This window comes from Apteryx mantelli, chromosome 1, assembly GCF_036417845.1.
Source record: "Apteryx mantelli isolate bAptMan1 chromosome 1, bAptMan1.hap1, whole genome shotgun sequence".
Taxonomy (NCBI): Eukaryota; Metazoa; Chordata; class Aves; order Apterygiformes; family Apterygidae; genus Apteryx; species Apteryx mantelli.
This window is the reverse complement of record NC_089978.1, coordinates 18,788,517-18,808,514: the sequence shown is the minus strand read 5'-3', so window position 1 is coordinate 18,808,514 and position 19,998 is coordinate 18,788,517. Positions and strand designations below refer to the sequence as shown.

The 19,998-nt window shown below is 40.7% G+C and overlaps 1 protein-coding gene across 1 annotated transcript in view; it reads left to right on the top strand.

Moving 5' to 3' along the window:
• Positions 1–19,998, top strand: part of GUCY1A2 (guanylate cyclase 1 soluble subunit alpha 2) — a 172,402-nt gene that overhangs the window by 26,019 nt on the left and 126,385 nt on the right. Inside the window, exon 4 of the mRNA XM_067289748.1 lies at positions 12,702–13,420. Coding sequence (XP_067145849.1) covers positions 12,702–13,420 — 719 coding nt within the window. The remainder of the gene's footprint in view (positions 1–12,701; positions 13,421–19,998) is intronic.

Here is a 19,998-nt window from a genome sequence, read left to right as displayed (position 1 = left end):
AATACAGGTGGCCCTTGATTAGGGCAGGTCAAGCACCCTGTTAGCCAGTGCTAGGGAGAGGCCTATATAAGAGCCAGGCCCAGAGTGCAGCTCCTAGAGCACAGTGAACAGAGGTAGCAGTTTGTGCAGAAGGGTGTGTGAAGGAACCTTCATTTCTGATCCCTGAGGTGTACGCTTCCTCAGGTATGGTTGTGACACGCCGCACAGCGCGTTCCCCAGTGGCTGTTGGAGTTGCTGTGTCAGAGGCTTGTACCCAGACCAACCCTCTGACAGCAGATGCAGCTCTGCAGGTCCCAGGCTGCAGGGAGTGCTTGGGGCCTCTCCGGGAGGCCTGGGCTGGCAGTCAGCTCTCCTGCAGGAGGTGTGCTGCTGTTGATGAGTTGTGTCGTCAGGTAAGGGAGTTATGGGAGGAGATCAGTAGGCTGCACAGCATCCGAGAAGTCGAGCAAGAGATAGACAGGGTATTCTTGGAGACTGTGCAGCTTTGGGAGTCCCAAACCCCTGCAGCAGTGGAGTTGCTGGAGGGCTCTGTGCTGTGTGAAATGGTACATCACAACACCGTAGAAGAAGGCTGGAAACTGGTCACTGCTCGTGGGAGGAGAAAGGCTCCTACTCCTCCTGAAGACTTGCAGCTGAAGAGCAGGTTTAGTGCCCTCCAGGATGAGGAGGAGATGGGCATGGCTGCCAGGGAAGTACCTGGGACAACAGACTCTGTGCCCTGCCGGAACGCCCAGAAGAAGCGGCGGGTGATTGTTGTGGGGGACTCCCTGCTGCAGGGGACGGAGGCATCTATCTGCTGACCTGACCCCATGTCTAGAGAGGATTGTGGCCTGCCGGGGGCTCGTGTGAGAGATGTCATGGAAAGACTGCCAAGGCTTGTCCACGCTTTGGACTATTACCCACTGCTGCTCTTCCATGTGGGCGCTAATGACACCAAGGGCAAACTGGAGACCATCAAGCAGGATTTCAGAGCTCTGGGGATGGTGGTCAAGGGTCTGGGAGCCCAGGTCATCTTCTCCTCAATCCTGCCAGTGAGGGGGATGGATGAGAGGAGGAGGAGACGGACTTTCCAAGTTAACGACTGGCTGCGCCACTGGTGTTGGCAACAGGGTTTTGGTTTCTATGACCATGGGACCCTTTTTGAAGATTGACAACTGCTGGGGAGAGACGGGATCCACCTCACTAAGCAGGGCACATGTGTCTTTGCCAACAGGTTGGCCAAGCTGGTAAGGAGGGCTTTAAACTAGGAAAGATGGGGGAAGGGGAGAGTTATAGTGCCAGGGTAGCTGGCAAAAGACTGCTCAAGTCAGGACGCCTCCAGCAGGTGAATGCAGCCAGGGAAGTGTGCATGGGATGTGGCTATGGAGGATCCTCTTGCATCCCTCCTGGGAAACCTGCATGCTCGATCACCTCTCTGAAATGCCTGTACACCAATGCACGCAGCTTGGGGAACAAACAGGAAGAACTAGAGATGTGTGTGCGGTCGCAGGGCCATGATCTCATTGCCATTACAGAGACATGGTGGGATAGCTCGCATGACTGGAGTGCTGTCATGGATGGCTACATGCTTTTTAGGAAAGACAGGCCAGGAAAGTGAGGTGGTGGAGTTGCTCTTTCTGTGAGAGAGCACCTGGAATGTATTGAGCTGTGCCTAGGGGTGGATGAAGAGCAAGTCGAGAGCTTATGGGTAAGGATTAAAGGGCAGGCTAGCATGGGTGACCCTCTTGTGGGTGTTTACTACAGGCCACCTGATCAGGATGAGGAACTCGATGAGGCCTTCTACAGACAGCTGGAAGTAGCCTCACAATCCCAGGCCCTGGTTCTCATGGGGGACTTCAACCACCCTGATATCTGCTGGAAAGACAACACAGCTAGGCACAAACAGTCCCGGAGGTTCCTGCAGAGCATTGGTGACAACTTCTTGACACAGGTGGTGGAGGAGCCAACAAGGAGAGGTGTGCTGCTGGACCTCGTACTAACAAAGAAGGACTGGTTGGAGATGTGAAGGTCAGGGGCAGCCTTGGCTGCAGTGACCATGAGATGGTGGAGTTCAGGATCCTGCGAGGAGGCAGCAGGGCACCAAGTAGGATCGCAGCCCTGGACTTCAGGAGAGCAAACTTTGGCCTCTTCAGGGACCTACTTGGAGGAATCCCATGGGTTAGGGCCCTAGGAGGAAGGGGCGTTCAAGAGAGCTGGTTAATATTCAACCATCACTTCCTCCAGGCTCAAGAGCGGTGCATCCCTATGAGTAGGAAGTCAAGCAAAGGAGGCAGGAGACCTGCATGGATGAGCAAGGAGCTCCTGGCAAAACTCAGCCAGAAGAAGGAAGTCTACAGAAAGTGGAAAGGGGGACAGGCCACTTGGGAGGAATATAGGAACGTTGTCAGAGTATGCAGGGATGCGACGAGGAAGGCTAAGGCCCGTTTGGAATTAAATCTGGCAAGGCATGTCAAGGACAACAAGAAGGGCTTCTTCAAATACATCAGCAGCAAGAGGAAGACTAGGGAAAATGTGGGGCCTTCGCTGAATGGGGTGGGTGCCCTGGTGACAAAGGATGCAGAGAAGGCAGAGTTACTGAATGCCTTCTTTGCTTCAGTCTTTACTGCTCAGGCCAGCCCTCAGGAACCCCAGACCCTGGAGACAGGAGAGAAAGTCTGGAGAAAGGAAGACTTTCCCTTGGTGGAGGAGGATCGGGTTAGAGATCATTTAAGCAAACTTGACACCCACAAATCCATGGGCCCTGATGGGATGCACCCACGAGTGCTGAGCGAGCTGGCGGATGTCATTGCTAAGCCACTCTCCATCATCTTTGAAAGGTCATGGAGAAGAGGAGAGGTGCCTGAAGGCTGGAAGAAGGCTAATGTCACCCCAGTCTTCAAAAAGGGCAAGAAGGAGGACCCAGGGAACTACAGGCCAGTCAGCCTCACCTCTATCCCTGGAAAGGTGATGGAGCAGCTCGTCCTGGAGGCCATCTCCAAGCATGTGGAGGACAAGAAGGTGATCAGGAGTAGTCAGCATGGCTTCACCAAGGGGAAATCATGCCTAGCCAATCTGATGATAGCCTTCTCTGATGGAATGACTGGCTGGGTAGATGAGGGGAGAGCAGTGGATGTTGTCTGCCTAGACTTCAGCAAGGCTTTTGACACTGTCTCCCATAGCATCCTCGTAGACAAGCTCAGGAAGTGTGGGCTAGATGAGTGGACAGTGATGTGGATTGAGAACTGGCTGAATGGCAGAGCTCAGAGAGTTGTGATCAGTGGCACAGAGTCTAGTTGGAGGCCTGTAGCTAGTGGTGTACCTCAGGGGTCAGTACTGGGTCCAGTCTTGTTCAACTTCTTCATCAATGACCTGGATGAAGGGACAGTGCACCCTCAGCAAGTTTGCTGATGATACAAAACTGGGAGGAGTGGCTGATACCCCAGAGGGCTGTGCTGCCATTCAGAGAGACCTGGACAGGCTGGAGAGGTGGGTGGAGAGGAACCTCATGAAGTTCAACAAAGGGAAATACAAAATCCTGCACCTAGGGGAGGAATAACCCCATGCACCAGTACAGGTTGGGGGTTGACCTGCTGGAAAGCAGCTCTGCGGAGAAGGACCTGGGAGTGCTGGTGGACACCAAGTTAAGCATGAGGCAGCAATGTGCCCTTGTGGCCAAGAAGGCCAATGGTATCCTGGGGTGCATCAGGAAGAGTGTTGCCAGCAGGTCGAGGGAGGTGATCCTCCCCCTCTCCTCAGCCCTGGTGAGGCCACATCTGGAATACTGCGTCCAGTGCTGGGCTCCCCAGTACAAGAGGGATGTGGCACTACTGGAGCAAGCCCAGCGAAGGGCTACCAAGATGATTAGGGGACTGGAGCATCTCTCTTATGAGGAAAGGCTGAGAGAGCTGGGCCTGTTTAGCCTGGAGAAGAGAAGGCTGAGAGGAGATCTTATCAATGTATAAAAGTATCTGAAGGGAGGGTGTCGAGAGGATGGGACCAGACTCTTTTCAGTGGTGCCGAGTGACAGGACGCAAGGCAACGGGCACAAACTGAAACACAGACACTTCCATCTGAACAAGTAAGATTAGGGTGTGTATTTTGACTTATTGCAGCTTCTCGGAATAAAGCAGAGGACTTCATTGAAGTTGCAAGTTTAACTTTCAATGATAAGAAAATAAGGACGAAAACTTTTTTTTTTAAATGATTAGTCTGAAATTTTTACCATAGGGAATATATTTTGGGATATAAAGCCTTCTTGACCTGTCTTCTGCATATCTCTTGGGCAGATATTGCAAGCAGATATGTGTTACTGAGCTTTATGAAGCAACAGAGAAATGCCCACTTTCCATTTTTCAGCCCCATTATGCAGTTCTAATATATTACATGATGTTTCTCACATCCTAAATATACAAACTGTATAGAAAAATGTACAGCCTTCACCTCACCTCTCTCATATACTGTTGGAAAACACTGCACACAATTAGTGTAGTCTTTGTGGAAGTGTACAGCTCTTCACTCTTATTTCAATCCTTTGCAATAAAGAAAGGGAATTTCATGAATGGAATACCTGTTTTCCTTTAAATGCCACCAGTATTTCCTTTGGAGGCTCTTTGCAGTTTGCCAGAAGGAGGGAACTATGTCATCTGTCATAGCTTTTGACAGTAAAACTAATGAAAAGTAACCTAAATTCATAGATTTTTTTTTTTAAGATATTTATCTTCTCATGTGCAAAACTTGCAAAGCAGATGTAGAGATTTATATCCAGTCTTTACTGGCATGGAAGAAACAGTGTCTTTGAAAGTGTATTTGCATATTGGACTACAATATCTAAATTGTATGTTCTGCAGCACCATGCTTTATATACTGCATAAATAACACTTTAGCAACACCTTAGACATGCAGCCTGAAGTTATAAATGCATTTATATCAGGGAGTTGTTTCAACAAGGAGGTCTTGGAGAAGTAATTGCATATATCTGCATTTCCATTGTTTAAGATACAGAAAAAGTGTTTCCATTTTCTTCCATTTTTTTTATTAAAGAAATAAATTTATGCAACACAGTTCTCTTTTATCTGTTATAAAAATTTGGCTCCTAAAATCTTAGTATGATTGTCTTATTTTCCTTAAAAAACCCACAGCATACATCAATGGCTACTAAGTCAGCTCCACATGTGCAGCTGAATGTATTGCAAAGAATTTTTCCTGTTAGATGTTCTTAACTTACAGATTGCTAATAATGCTTGTCCTCTTGATTTTTGCTTCTGCAAGCAGGTTGAAAATTGTGCTTATCTGCCATTTCTAAGTGAAAATCTTTTGGGCTATCTTTCACCCTGTGGATGATATGCTGTGCTGGCTAGGATTCCCAAATCTGCCTGTGATATGATATATGGAATCCCACTCCAGAACCCTGTGCCATCAGGAAGATAAATCCGTGTTCTGGATTCAGCCTCCCAGAGATCCTGAGGAGGACATGGAATCTGGTGTCTGAGCAGGGGGGAAATAGAGCTCTTGCTCTGGGTGATGTTTCCTTGTCATCACCAAAGAAGATATGTGCTGTAGTCTGCTTTATGTAAAGCAAATCACTTCATCATGAAATACATCTTGAAGAGCTGTTTCTTCACCTGTAAAAGGCATAATTGTATAAATGTCATTTGTTCTCTGTGTCAAAGTTGAAGATCTGGGTTTCCTTTCTTAAACTAAGAATCTCAGCTTTTTACTTTTCTAGTTAAAAGGGCATAAATTTGGCATCTTTATGGTAACTACTTAATAATGATGGCACATCACTGCTGAGAAATATTACAGTTACATAAGCAGGAAATATGCTGAAAAGGAGATGCCAGAACAGCTCTTAGTCTGCAGGGAGATTAGGCCAGGTGATATAACTGGAAAATATGGACAAGGGTCTGGCACACTGACTGTTCAGCAGGTGTCTGAAAACTGTAAATGCTTATATACTTAAGGTATACAAGTTAATACTGCATTCTTCTTTCTCTGAGCTAAGAGCTGCAGATAGTCATTAGGATGCAACTAATTTAGGATACAAATCTTGATTTATATTTAAAGTTGTTGGTTTACAAGTGGCACAGAAGGAAATGTTACATGGCCCAAAGGACTGATGATACAAATGGATTTTAATAATACTTGGAACTTCATCCTGTGGAGTCCTAAGCTATACACACAGGACTCCTCTTATTTAGCAGATATTATACAGCACTGGCAATACAAAAACAATACATACAAAAATCACATATTTCATGTGATTTCAAAATTGAGATGAATGCATCTAAATTAGAAAAGGACAAATATTTTTAACAAATGGCATTGGACTTCTAACTCTTCTAAAACCAGGACTATTTATTATTAGAAAGCAGATAAACTACCAGTAGATAGTGAACAATTTAAAGTTATGATATACACTGACATCTTGTTAAAAGTCTGTTTATAAAGTAGAAGACATTTTAGGCATGATTCATTGCCTAAACGTAGGTGTTTGGCATCATTTTAGGTGCTGTGGGTTATCTCGTGTGGCCTCAGTCAATGCTTCAAAAAAGGCCAAGATCTCCCATAAGTCCCATATCCTGGCACATGTAACTATAGGCTCATCCTTTTGCAGATGTCCTGGAAGCCTTATGATGTCTCAAGTAGCATTAGATTTCTATATTTAGTCAACTGAATTGAGCCCTCTATATATGTAAGGAATTACGAGAGAGGATTTTGCATTTTATAGGAAGTGTTTTTAGATTTCATTACAATTTGATTCTTTCCTAAAAGTGAAGAAATTCTGTTCCCTGTATGGATTCAAAGCCATATTTGCTTATTTTAATACAAAAGCAAATTTAAAAACTCTGTTCATACTGCTGTTTGCGCTCTAGAGTTAATACAAAACAAACTGGATCTGCCTTATTTTTAGGAGTTATCAACCTACTTATTGCTATTTTTGTTTAATAAACCCTGTGCAAATCTAAGCAGTGAGGTTTCCAAGATGTGATGGGGGCACAATATGATCACAGTCTTGCTTCTGACAGCTTATTTTGGCCTGCAAAACTGGCTGTTATTAAAAGCGCTATATGTTGGGGGGTGGAAAAGAGCGTTGCTTATTTTTAATAGCTCAGTTGAGCTTCCTGTGTCAGTAATTTGGGGCAGAATCTTTTATATGTAATCTGAGCACAGATGATCAGGAACTCACTGAGAAGTGGTAATCACAACAATACTTTTAAGAGTCATTTGTCAGAGGAGAACCTCACTTGAAAAAGGAAAGAAAATGTCTCATTAAAAATTGGACAAAAGAAGTATTATAGGTGAACAAATGTGAGGAATATTTTTCTAACAGTAATCACTTTTTATTTTATGAAATCTTAAAAGATATTTAGGCCCTGTATAGTGCTGTAAAATAAGTGTAGTACAAATTACATAGTTGTGTCAAAACCATATGTAAAGGAATAAAATGATGTTATTTTGTTTATATACAACCACTAAAAATGGTAATATAAAAATGTTATCTGGGTTCCTTCCCAGACTGATATAAATTCATCATGATAATCAAGTAAGATCAAAGTCCTTTACACAGTAATTAGACACTACCACTAGGATCACTGACAGGCCAAATGATCCATCTAATGTACCTTCAGCATCACTCTGTACACATCAAAGCCTTTTTTATTGAAAGAATGAATGTTGGTTCCCCTACCATCTTCAAAGTATGCTTTGGAATCCTAAACTGCTACCTGGGTCTCCATCCAAAGAACTGTTTAAAAGAAAGATCTTACTCATGCTAAAAATCTACTAGACCAAATTCATTTAAGAGATATCTTCTATAAATGAAGGTGGAAAATTCTGTCTTTGTCCACGTTATGTCCACGACTTGCATGTTGAATTCCCCCATCCCATTAATATTTAACATTTATGGATTCTTAATGCATATCCCAGATAAGATGGATTTGTGTATGCCAAAGGAATCAGATGCTGGCCACTCTGTGAATACTGTATCCATGATTTACTTTAAGGAATAATTGGATGGCTCATAAGTGCTTCTGTGTGCTTTGCAATTGAATGGATTACTTTGACATTTTGATCACATCATTCATCTTCTTTTTGTTCTGAAGAGCCCATGATTTGTGATTTCTTTAATAGGAGCAGGTTCCTATGTAATTTCTCCACAAAGTTATGTACTAATTACTTTGAAATTAAGCATTAGTTCCTTGGAATTTTGTAGTGGGTTCACAATTTACAGGAATTGCTGAAAAGAAAATGACAATGGACCTTTTACTACCATGTTATTATAGGATGAAATCATTTATTTACGCTCCAGTTCAATGAAATACTTAATTTGTACTTTGAGCCTATGCTTAAAGACTTTGCTAATTTTGGATCTGGCTCACATGTATATGATCTCTCTAAATGTCTTTGACATACATTTTCAAAGGATAATAATAGACCTTATGTAGTACTTTTGTCATAGATCCCAAAGTGCTTTATAATCGAGGCCCGTAGCATTATCTTCGTTCTACAGTTGCTTTGCCTCTTAATTTCCTTCTAAAAAAGTGCATATTTAATGTCTCTTCAGTATGGGCTAGAATTAAAATGACATTGTAAGAAAAAGCAATGGAAAGAAACTACTAAGGAGACAAATTTGTAAGAGAAAAGGAATAAGAGGGCACAGCAGTCTCTGCATTGGAAATGCTTGGGCATGCACGTAGATCTCAACTGTGGACAGTTGAATGAAAAGATTTGATTAGAGTGCCATAGTGAACCAAAGAGAGTATAAAAATACTAGCTTTCCATGAAGGTATAACAAATCATACTGAAAAATACTTTCCATTTTGATGAATGGAAAATTGACTCACATCTTGAATGCCATCTTCAGTTTTAATCACTCCACTGCAAAACTAAAATGAAAACAAAATAAAGATGCACAGAAAGTATTAAAGGTAGGAAGAGGTTGAAAAGATTAGACTCTTTATGCAGACATATAACCTGATGGTTATGAAGAAGATCATTTTGGAGATTTTGTCTTTTCTCAAAACAAAAGAAAAAAGCACAGGAAATACTGAATATACTTGAATTGGAAATCATACTGAATTTAATTTTTAAAGATCATAATTAGCCTGTGGAAGTCTCAAAATGTGTACTATAGAGACAAAGAGTTCAGGGGGATTTTTTTAACATCAGGCTTTTTTATAAATAATAAAAACATCTTCTGACCTAGTAGTTCTCTCCAACTTGCCAAACACTTATTGTAGCAGTTAGGAGAAGCTTCCCCAAAAGCATCTTTTTTGCATGATTTTCCATCAGATTTTACAGTTCTTCTATAGCATCTGGTACCAGTCACTGCTGAGACAAGATTTCTGAGCTGCTGAGTAGCAATCTGATGCATTGTGACAATTTCCCTTCTTCTGATGATGATGGTCATTTTCATTTTCTGTTGAAAGCTAAACATTTCCAGTAAGTATAGGGAATAAGGAGGGAGGAACTTCACAGAAGATATTCAAAAGACTGGGATCATTTATATGGTAGTAAATGAAAGGGTTATGATGAAAGTTACATAACATAATGTTTTATAGAAGGCAAATGTGTGCTTCTATTCATCATTTATTTTAAAATAAGAGGCAGGATTCAGTCTGTGAAAATTGAGATTAAGTATTTTGTACAACTTCACACCACTATATGACTGAAGCCAGTAACTTTGCAAGAAATACAGAAAGAGCTAGTTTGTGTTAGTTTGTGTAATAGGAATTTAAATAGTTTTGATTTAAAGTGATCATGTTTCAGGGCAAAGATTGATCTCTAATTGGTGAGGTTTAAGAAAGCTTCCCCTGTAGGTAGATTATACTTGGTTGTTTTAGAGGTTTGTCTGACTGTTTAATTTTCTCAGTATCTCATAATGCCTATTATTAGAGAGAAAATTCTGGACTAAGACAGACCAGCAGTTTGGTCTACCTTGGGCATATCTGTTTTTCTAATAGAGCTAATCTAATTTTCTGATGGCATTGTGTGTAACTCAGTTTAGGGCTAAAAAGTTTTAAAAAGTAGTGGCACATCCTAGAGCCAAGTCATTGACCTGAATTTCATAGTATAATTCATGTTGCTTGGAGTCAGTATGTTGCATTCAGATTTAACAGCCAGTCCTCTGGGGTGGATAACAAGACCAATCAAACACAATCAACAAAACTTTAGGCCAAACACTAAGAAACAACTCCCTTTAATGATAATAAGACAAGAATTACTGTGTAGCTGTGAAGTATGGGGTATCAGTGTGATTAGTTCCTGTTGTGATTAGTTCCTGTACCCTGTTTTGAATCAGTGATGCCAGTGCAACTATTTGTTTTATTGTAGTCTCATAAAATACTTAAAAGAAAACACTTATGCTATCATTCTGGGCAATTTCCTAGGATGTTACACAGTTCTGTATCAGTATTTGGTGATTTTCATGAATAGCCCTGGGGTTTCTGTTACCATCCTTTTCCTGTACTTCCAAGGCTTCTTACAGCCTTGGATGCCCCTGCTGCAGTCTTGTGACTGCTCACATTTACATGCTTGCTTCTTCTAAAGTTCTTCACAGTTCATTCTAAACAACAGTAAGATTTAAATATATATGTTCATGTATATATATATGAATATGATAATTTCTTAACTCCTTGTTATGAATATCCAGTTATGACAATATTATTGGTGTGTGTTAGAATTTAATTCTTTTCAGATTGTAATGAGCATTTTGATGGAAGATGTTACAATACTATGTTACACAGACATAGTGGTGATGAATCAGGAATTGGCACACTGTCCTCTGAGTCAGGAGATTAGGGGGCATTGTGTACCAAAGGTACTTTCATTTGGCTCAGATACAGGTCTGACCATCTGTGGTCATAATAGATCCCGGGAATATTTTTGTAATAATAGGGCTGCTAACCTAGTTTAGTGACCAGATTTCATTATGAATAATGCCATTCTGAAGAACTTTCCCAAATTATTGCTATTACTTCTCTTAGAAAATATGCTTTGTCATGTTGTCCTGCTTATATATGCAATTCTATGAATTTTAAACTGCTCTCAATCATATCCAAGGCCCAAACAAAACTATCTTTGCATATAGTTTGTAAAGCTGTAGAACACTTTGTGAATATTGATCATTATATATGCCAGTGTGGATAGGTATTTTAGACACTGCCTTGAGATGATCAAAGGTTGTTGTCTGCAACAACAGATGAATGACTTCCTCGGTCCCCTGTTTTTCCTCTGGGCATGAAAGTCACTAATTGCATTGTTCTTCCAAATTTAAAAGCCTGCAAGCAATGTAAACAAACAATGAGTAGTTCAGTGATCCACTGGGATCTTAACAGTGTTATCAGGCATGCTGAATACATATTATAATAAAAGCCCTGTTGTGCCCTTAGGAAATAAATAACTGCCCTGCATTTCTGTTGGAATATTGAAGATCAATTTAAGGTGTTTGCCTGGTTCATGTTATATATTTAATAAATTTCAATACACTGGAGGAAACTATGTTGTTAATACCTCTATCAATTTTCTTTGCAAACTCTTGCAAGCTCTTGCAAACTCTTGTTGGATCAGGATACAGCTAATGTATCCTTTTCTTTCATCTATCACAGCTTAGAACAACACAAACATATCTGATAAACTTGGTAACTCTGCTATTTGATATAGTGATTATATGTAGATGAGATTAACAGAGCATTTCCTTGCTAAAATAAGACAGAGGAAAATGTTTAATAAACCTCTTAAAATTAATTTTTCCAAGTTATCTGTAAAGTGGTAGATAACAAACGGGTGGAGCATTTGATATGCATTTGTATCCATGGACTTCCATCATTGATACTTTTTCTCCCCCTGTGCAGTACCAGCCTTATCACCCCTGTAAATCAAAACCCTTTGAATTTCTGTGATGGAGACCTGAAGTGACATTGTGAGGTATCATAGAGCTGTCCCATCTACTAGCAGTTCAGCTGGCTCTAAGGGACAGGGATTTTTTTAAAGATGGATGAGCCTAGAAGCCTAAAAGAGAAAGGCTTTGCTCTCCCTTGCAGGCAACAAGAAAGAAGTAACTCCCAATACCTATAATGAGAAAAGTATTTGTCCGCCAAAAAAAAAAAAAAGAAAAAGAAAAAGAAAAGCAGCTACTAATGCATAATCTGACTGTAGTGTTTTACATTGCTTACTGAAAGCCCAAGGCCTAACTTTCAGTCCCGCTGTTTTTTTTCTTCATGCTGATAAGAGCTGGATTCCTTGCAGAGGCGGTGAACAGAAAGGCTGTAAAATAGAACTGCAAAGTTTCCCATCTGTGACTAGGTCAAAAATGGCAGCGGTGCATCCTCAGCAGGTGTATTCACACAGTGGAGTGCATGTGATATGCAAAGTTGGGGAAATTATAATGTGTTCTGGATTCCAGCAGGGAAGAGGAGACAGGCAAATGTAAACCCCACAAACAGTTGGCTGGGACAGGAAAGTGAAAGCAGAAGGAAATAAAATAGCAAGCAAAAATGGCTGCCAGAATGAAGCAGTGTGGCTCAGGCATCCTGGGATTATTCCCAACCACCAGAGAAAACAGAGGTGCCACAGGTAGGTATTCGATGAAAAAGCCTGTAGAACAGAGGAGAAGCCACTCTCACATGACTTGGAAAAATATCAGGCAAACAGGGAACAGAAAGGGAAAATGCTACACAGTAGTAATACTATGTTGTTGACATCAGTGTCTCATTGTCCCATAGGTTTAAAGTTTGAGGAAATGCAAGAAAAGTTTGGGGAAGAATTCTTCAATATCTGCTTTGATGAGAATGAAAGAGTTCTTCGAGCTGTAGGTGGGACCCTTCAAGACTTCTTCAATGGCTTTGATGCTTTACTGGAGCACATTAGAACTTCATTTGGAAGACAGGCCACCCTGGAATCCCCTTCTTTCCTATGCAAAGAGCTCCCTGAAGGCAACCTCATGCTTCATTACTTTCACCCACATCATATTGTGGGATTTGCAATGATGGGAATGATAAAGGCAGCAGCAAAGAAGATTTACCGCTTGGAAGTGGAAGTAGAACAGATCACTAATGATAAGTTGTGTTCAGAGGGGACAAACCCAGGTAACTGCAGCTGTCTGACTTTCCTTATCAAAGAACATGAAAATGCAAATATCACGAAAGCACTTCCACCAGGAACATCCCAGTCCCCCTTGGACCTGAGGATTAGCATCAGCACCTTCTGCAGAGCTTTCCCCTTCCACCTGATGTTTGATCCAAACATGCTGGTTCTCCAGCTTGGAGAAGGTCTTAGGAAGCAGCTCAGATGCGACACTCATAAAACACTGAAATTCCAGGACTGCTTTGACATAGTTTCTCCTAAGATCAGTGCTACATTTGAACGAGTCCTCATGAGTTTATCTACTCCCTTTGTGATTCGGACGAAACTTGAGGATTCTGGCTCTGAAAATAAAGACAAGGTAAGAGCATTAATTTGAAATGGGATGTGTGTATGCATGTGTGTGCAATGGGAGAGGATTACTTATTCAGAAAGCAGCAGCTCAGGTCCTGTGTATTCTGGAAAGCTCTCTTATGCCTTCCAAACAGGTGTTAAGTGATATTCCCCAGACAAGTGAGTATTTTCCTAATTATTTATAAGCTTTGCATGTGATGTTCTAGCAAATCATGACATTGCCATTCAGAAAAATTCTACACTGCAGAGTTGTGTAATGCAATTTAAATCAAAGGGTGGGGAATTTTACAAAATGCCCATATCTAATCCTTAATTTCACTTCAGCTGTATTGTGATAACAATAATAGTTATTAAGCCATGTACTGGGAAATAACTTTAAATATGTTTTCTGAAAGACTCTAGCTGCAGGGTTCGCACTGCCACTTTTTATCCTACTTCCCTATTTGGAAATGCTACTTTCCTCCATATTTCTTCTTATCTCTCACCCTGCACTCAATGGAACCAGAGCTGTAAATGGCACTGTGTCACTTAGGCCAGTTTTAATGCTTTCCAGTCATTTAAATGAGCACTTGTCCTCCTATACTGCCTCTTCCCTCAGTATTTCAGAAGAGAGTTATCCAAACTAGTAAGCCCTACATTAAGTTCAGTGCATCCCAGGTAAGTTAGGTGAGAACATGCCTTCTCGACTGGGCCTTCTCAAAGACTTGGATGGGGTTTGTCTCATTACATACCCTTGAATTATGGCAAAGCTTCCTGGTGTTATGTGGGATTCCAGCTTTATTCACCAAAGTGCTTACATTTCATGCTTACACTGAAAGCCTATGCTTGGGTGCCATGGAAATACTGTTGCCCTAAATGAAGGAATTATTGATTTTCAGGATTTTAAGAATTTCCTAAGAGTGTCATGATTTAGGTGGTCTGGATATGGCTTGCAAAACTCCACCTCCATTTTCCTACCTATGCTGGGCCACAGTTTCAGAAAGACTCCCATGGTAACTGCATACTGAATTCTGGGTTCTTTTAGAAATATAGCCACTTGTGACAGCAGTGATATTTCCAGCTCCTCTTTGGCCCTGCTTTTTGGCACCAACAAAAATGTTTCTGCTGCGTTTTCCCCTGGAAACAACATGTTCCCCCAAGAGAAGCAAACTAGTGCTTCTCATTTTGTATGAATTGATGTAATTCAACCTATTTAAAACCAAAAGGGAGTTTATTTTACAGACTCTGTCCTCAAAGTCACCCTATCCTAATGTGGAAAAGTTGTGTGAGAAGTTCAGAGTTGTTGGCTCTGAGCTGCTCTTAGGCACAGTCCTGTCTGCTTTTGGAAGAGGCTCGTGATGTCCTCCTTTCTCCCTTGGAGACTGCCCATCTCTCTAGGAACCCTGTTCTGCTGTAGAACAGAGTCCCAGCCCTTCGAGAGCTTTTAGCCCTTCACAAATTTGCTGTAAATCACCCTGAAGAGTGAGAATAAGGTTTTGGAGGGGCTTTTTTGACTTACAGTCTTCCTAATTACAAATTAAAAAAAAAAAAAAAAAAAAGATTAGCCACTCTCCTACCTGGGCAGGTTTGGTACACTTGTGGCTCATCAGAGATGTGGCAGGGAGTGGAGCTTGCTGGAAGAAGGTTTTAGCAGCTGGCTTGGGAAACAACTGTGTTTTTGGAAGCCTGTTCTGTACCATCAAGCTGTGCTGCCTTGAGCACACCCTTGCATTATTGTGGTGTTTTATACCATGTGTCATTACCAGGTAGGTAATGAATCAAATCAACTATGGGCCTAGCTGCCACTCAAGATAGTGACTGTTCTTTGTCTTAATGTCATATGTAAAGTCAGATCCTGGACAGCAAGCATCAACATTAACAATGTAATAGTAATTCAGATATTCTTGAGAAGCAATTAAAAGGGAATGGCAGTAAAGGAAATCCTTTGTCTGCCAGCAATTAGAAGACAAATTGTGTCTGGAACAGTAAGATGTAAATGAAATAAAAAAGGATGATGGGGAAGTGCAGGAAATGCAGGGTAAACATTGTGCTGCAGGCACTGGAATTAATTTGAGAATGTCAGTTTAGCTTAAAAGGTATTTTCTCCTTAATCACTCATTTTATGAATACTTTCCAAAAGTTTATTTCTATGAGTAGCTATACATTTAAACAAGGCTCAGTATGTGATGCATTTTACTAGATATCCCCTTTATTTGCAAAACTAAAGGTTGCACATATTCATAGAGATCATGATCATCTTTCTTTCCTAGATTGTGAGAGGAGGAACTTGGCAAAGCTCTATCTCATGCTCAAGTCCTTGATTTTCTCCTGGATGTACAAAATAGACTGAGTGTTGGGATCTTCATGCTCTGTTAGTCTCCCAGAGCTAAGAGCACTCATGTAGCTCATTTTGGAATGCTTTCCAATTTGCCAACTTTTGTTTAAAAGTTGAGTATTGGGTGGACAGGTTGCTACTTCCTGCTGTAAGCAACATCATAGGAAAAGTCAACTGTAATTGATTTAGTGTATTTCTCTACTTTCTGGACTGTCACACATCTCTATTCAGTTCATACTGGAGTTGTATCCCACTGATAACTATGTATTTCTGAGTATTTTTTAGAAAATTCTGACTTGGCAATAATCTCAATACTTTTCAGAATTGGTTACTTTAGATGGCAATTGAAGGGAGACAACCCAGACAAGTTTAAGCTGCTCAGATCTCTCAGTGTTTCCTCAAGAATAAAAAAAATGTTTTAAAACACTTTGTGATGCACAGAGGGCCTTTTAGCCTCTCTTCAGAGCACTTTTATCTTCATTTCAATACATAAATAAGATTTTTTTGGGCTTGCAGTGGGTAAGACAGAATAACAAAACAGTTTTCAGTTAGCCCTGACACCAGCTCTGTGTTCAGAAGAAAGTAAGGCACAAATTATGATCTTCCCTTAACTCAGCACCACTGAAGACAAATTAAAAAAAGACCTGTTCTGAGTTTCAGGATATTAGTGCTTGTCCCACTTCTGCAAAGGCTCATTTGTGTGCTTTGATTTACTGGGAGCTGAATCACTGAAATAAATGGCTTGGCTTTGTAACACTATCCTAAGTTTCTGAGGGAAAGCATAGGAGGGTTGGGGTGATACGTAGCACTCACTGGAAACAGAGACGGGCCTATACCTTTGCAGAAGCAGAGCCTAAATTAGGCATCACAACAAAGAAAGCAGCAGCAAGAAGAGAGGCTTGGCCTGAGTCTGATTTCTAAAGGGTTTTGGAACAGTGGATTGTGGACGACTAACTCACCTAAGTTACAAATGGAGACAACAAAGTAAAGCTTTCAACTGTATGAAAGTTTCAATGGAGTGGAGACTCCTCTGTCACTTTGGGGTATTTAACATTTTACCCATATATCTTATTTTCAATAGTAGGTCATTTTTAAAGAGGATTTGTATAGAAACATGTATTTTTTTTTCCATTTCAGACCAATCAATATGGTTGCCTTTGCTCTCTATTAGAAGTTGATTTTGGAGAAAAAGGAAACTTCTCCCAGCTTATAAAACTCTTTCTGCTATCACAGTGAATATAACAAATTGCAGAATTATGCTTGAGAGTAAGGTTTAGCCTCTCAGGGTGTTTGATTAAGTATAGCTTTTCACTTGCATAGATACAATGTTCCGAATAGGGGGGGAAAAAAAAGAAAAGCTTCCAGTCTTTAAAAGCATCCAACAGCAGCATTTGTTTCCCTTCCCACAACAAATATATTGTTTGCTGACTACATGCTACATTCAGAGAGTACTTTTTTTTGCTGTTGTAAATTTACTAATGTTTGATTTCATCTTTCACTTTATTCTAATATTATGAATTCAGAATTTTTAACATTGTGCCCAAAATTATGCTGAAGGCTTCACAGAGAAATTAGAATGCATCATTATCTCAGCAAGCTTTTGTTAATTTTATGTGTCACCAGCTGTTCTTTGGCACTCCGAACATTTAAAGGCTCCCGTTATTCTAGGAACCAAACACAAAAAAAGAACTCCCCATCTGAATAGCGTGGACTTGGTTTAATCCCCATTTTCAACACCAACCATAGTCCTGGGCCATAAATCAAATGTTTTGATGTTTGCTTGGCTGAGTTTTGAATCTCCATTGTACAGTGGACACATTCGAAGGAACATGCGAACAATGCAGGTCTTGGTTCTGCAAAAAGGTGAGAAATGGTATAAATTTATTAGTTCAGCAGTCTCACTGAATTTATTTGAGCTTTTTATAAGTTTTCAATTAAACAGTCTTGTAAGAATGTGGAGGAAGAGAACCAAACTATATAATCTAATCCAGAATAAGACAAGGTGTGATGATTTGCTAAATCCTTCCTTCCATCCTTCCATCCTTTCTTCCCTCCTTCCATTCATCCTCTTTGAATGATCAGTTTATCTACACTTATGCATTGGTCTTTTTCTTGATCTTATTCTGCACATTCAGAATTTTCAGTATGAACAATTATGACTGATCAGATTTGCTAGTATGCACACAGCTCTTTAGATGTATAGAAGCTAAATGTGATCTGCCTCTGAGGTTTCCAGTTTTCTCATGTAGTTAAATTCCTGTTGTTGTCTGTTGTTTATATTATGGTACTACCCAGATACTGAAGGGAGTATTAGGGCACTGTTACTCCACTTCCTGTACAAACATTCTGCTATTTTTCAGATTTCCCACTAATTTTTATTCAGTCATTTTGGGGGTTTAATGAGAGAGCTTCACTTGCATTCAATCATGTTTTCTAAATTACTGGTATTGTCCCTAAATAACAAGGTCACAAATACTGTTTCTTCACCTCTCTAAGCAATCTCACTCTACACCTCTCTCTCTGGGAGCAAACATTTATTTCAGCTATATGCGATAGGTTGTTTAGATTGTTTATAGCTTCACACAGAATCACAAAATGGTTGAGGTTGGAAGGGACCTCTGGAGATCATCTAGTCCAACACCCCTGCTCAAGCAGAGTCACCTAGAGCATGTTGCCCAGGATGCTGTCCAGACGGCTTTTGAATATCTCCAAGGATGGAGTTGTTAACACATGTTTAATAACATTGTATTCCACAAGAGTTTATGAAAATCAATGAGGTCACACAGGGAATAAGATCTTATTTAAGCTGAGAGAAGCTGGGTCTAAGCTTGCCTGTTGGAGTGTCTCACCCCTGCAGAAACTGTGTTGACTTGATTGTTTTAGATGTTCCACTCTTGAACTTTATTTAGACTTGTGTGGTATCAAGTGTCCCCTCCCATCCGAATTTCTGCAGAACTTCCACTTGCATACTTTTCATGTAAAGGTGATTCCTCATTTCTGTGAGTCACTGTTGTTTTTAAATCATATCATCCTTTACTGTGCCTCTTTGTATATACCGTTCGTTTCACAGAACTCCTCAATGGATATTACTTGATCTTGTTGTCTCAGTGATGTTGCCTTTTTCAAACAGCCTGGTAGCTTCCTCCTCACCTTAAGGGTGAGACCATGTGGAAATCTTTCTCATCAAGGCCACATTTCAGATTTTCGTTAAAAGTGTTTGCATTATAGGAATTTTGTAGAGAATGTGGCAAAATGTAGCTTATAACCCAGCAGTAGATTGTATGTGTAGCATAAACACAGGTGGGCTGCCCTTCTGTGATTTCTTAACCAGACCATGGCTGGAAACTCCCGGATAGGTACCTCCTAAGTACCAATCTAGGTACCTGGATAGGAACCTGGTCATTCTCTGGGTATATTAATGGAAGAACCCATCTGTGATGTGACAGAAATAGTTGCCTCCTTGATAGCATAGTGAGACCAGTGGAGTTGCTTTGGATGTTTGGGATGTTTGGAGTTTTTGGATGTATGGGAAAACAAAGACTAACTCTCCTGGTTTTCTTCTCCTGGCTCGCCTTCTCCTCACACACAGATCTGTGGCATCAGTGCCGGGTAGACCAAGAGTGGAGACAGAGCTGCCCTTGCTGGCATCCAGCCAGTCTTAGGGGCCTTGACCCAGATCAAGTCCTCTCTGTGACAGAACAGTCAGAGGATCAATCCTCTGATTGACTGGACGAGCCCTATCAGCACTGGTTTTTGTGGGTGCCTTTCTGAAACTATGACTTAGCATGCTTGCTAAAAGGGATGCCAAAGCAGGCATTACTACTGTTTTAGATTAAAAAAAAAAGAAGTTGAAAGTGAATCATAAAAGAAATTATTTGGTTCCCTGCCAGATACTGTGCAGCTGTGTTTTCCATATACTCCCTGCTCTCTAGCTCTATCTCAGGCTAACAGCAGTTTTCCACCTGTGAAATAAATCAGTTTTTATAAGGATACTGACTAGTCTTTGACATTCTATTAGGCCTGCATACAGTTTAATTCAAAGAACCTGTATAAGAACAAAGCTGGTATCTAAAACTGCATTACTAAAGGTGGCCAAAATTGTTCTGTTGGAATGTTTTCTCTTTGAATATGCCATTTTATTAAATCAGGTTTCCCCAGGAGTTCAGCAAAATACTGTCCTGAAAAATAATTGGCTTTTATTGTGTTAAAATGTTTTGTTCCAATATTTTTAGAATGAAATGTGATTTCTTTTAGTTTTATAATACATTTTA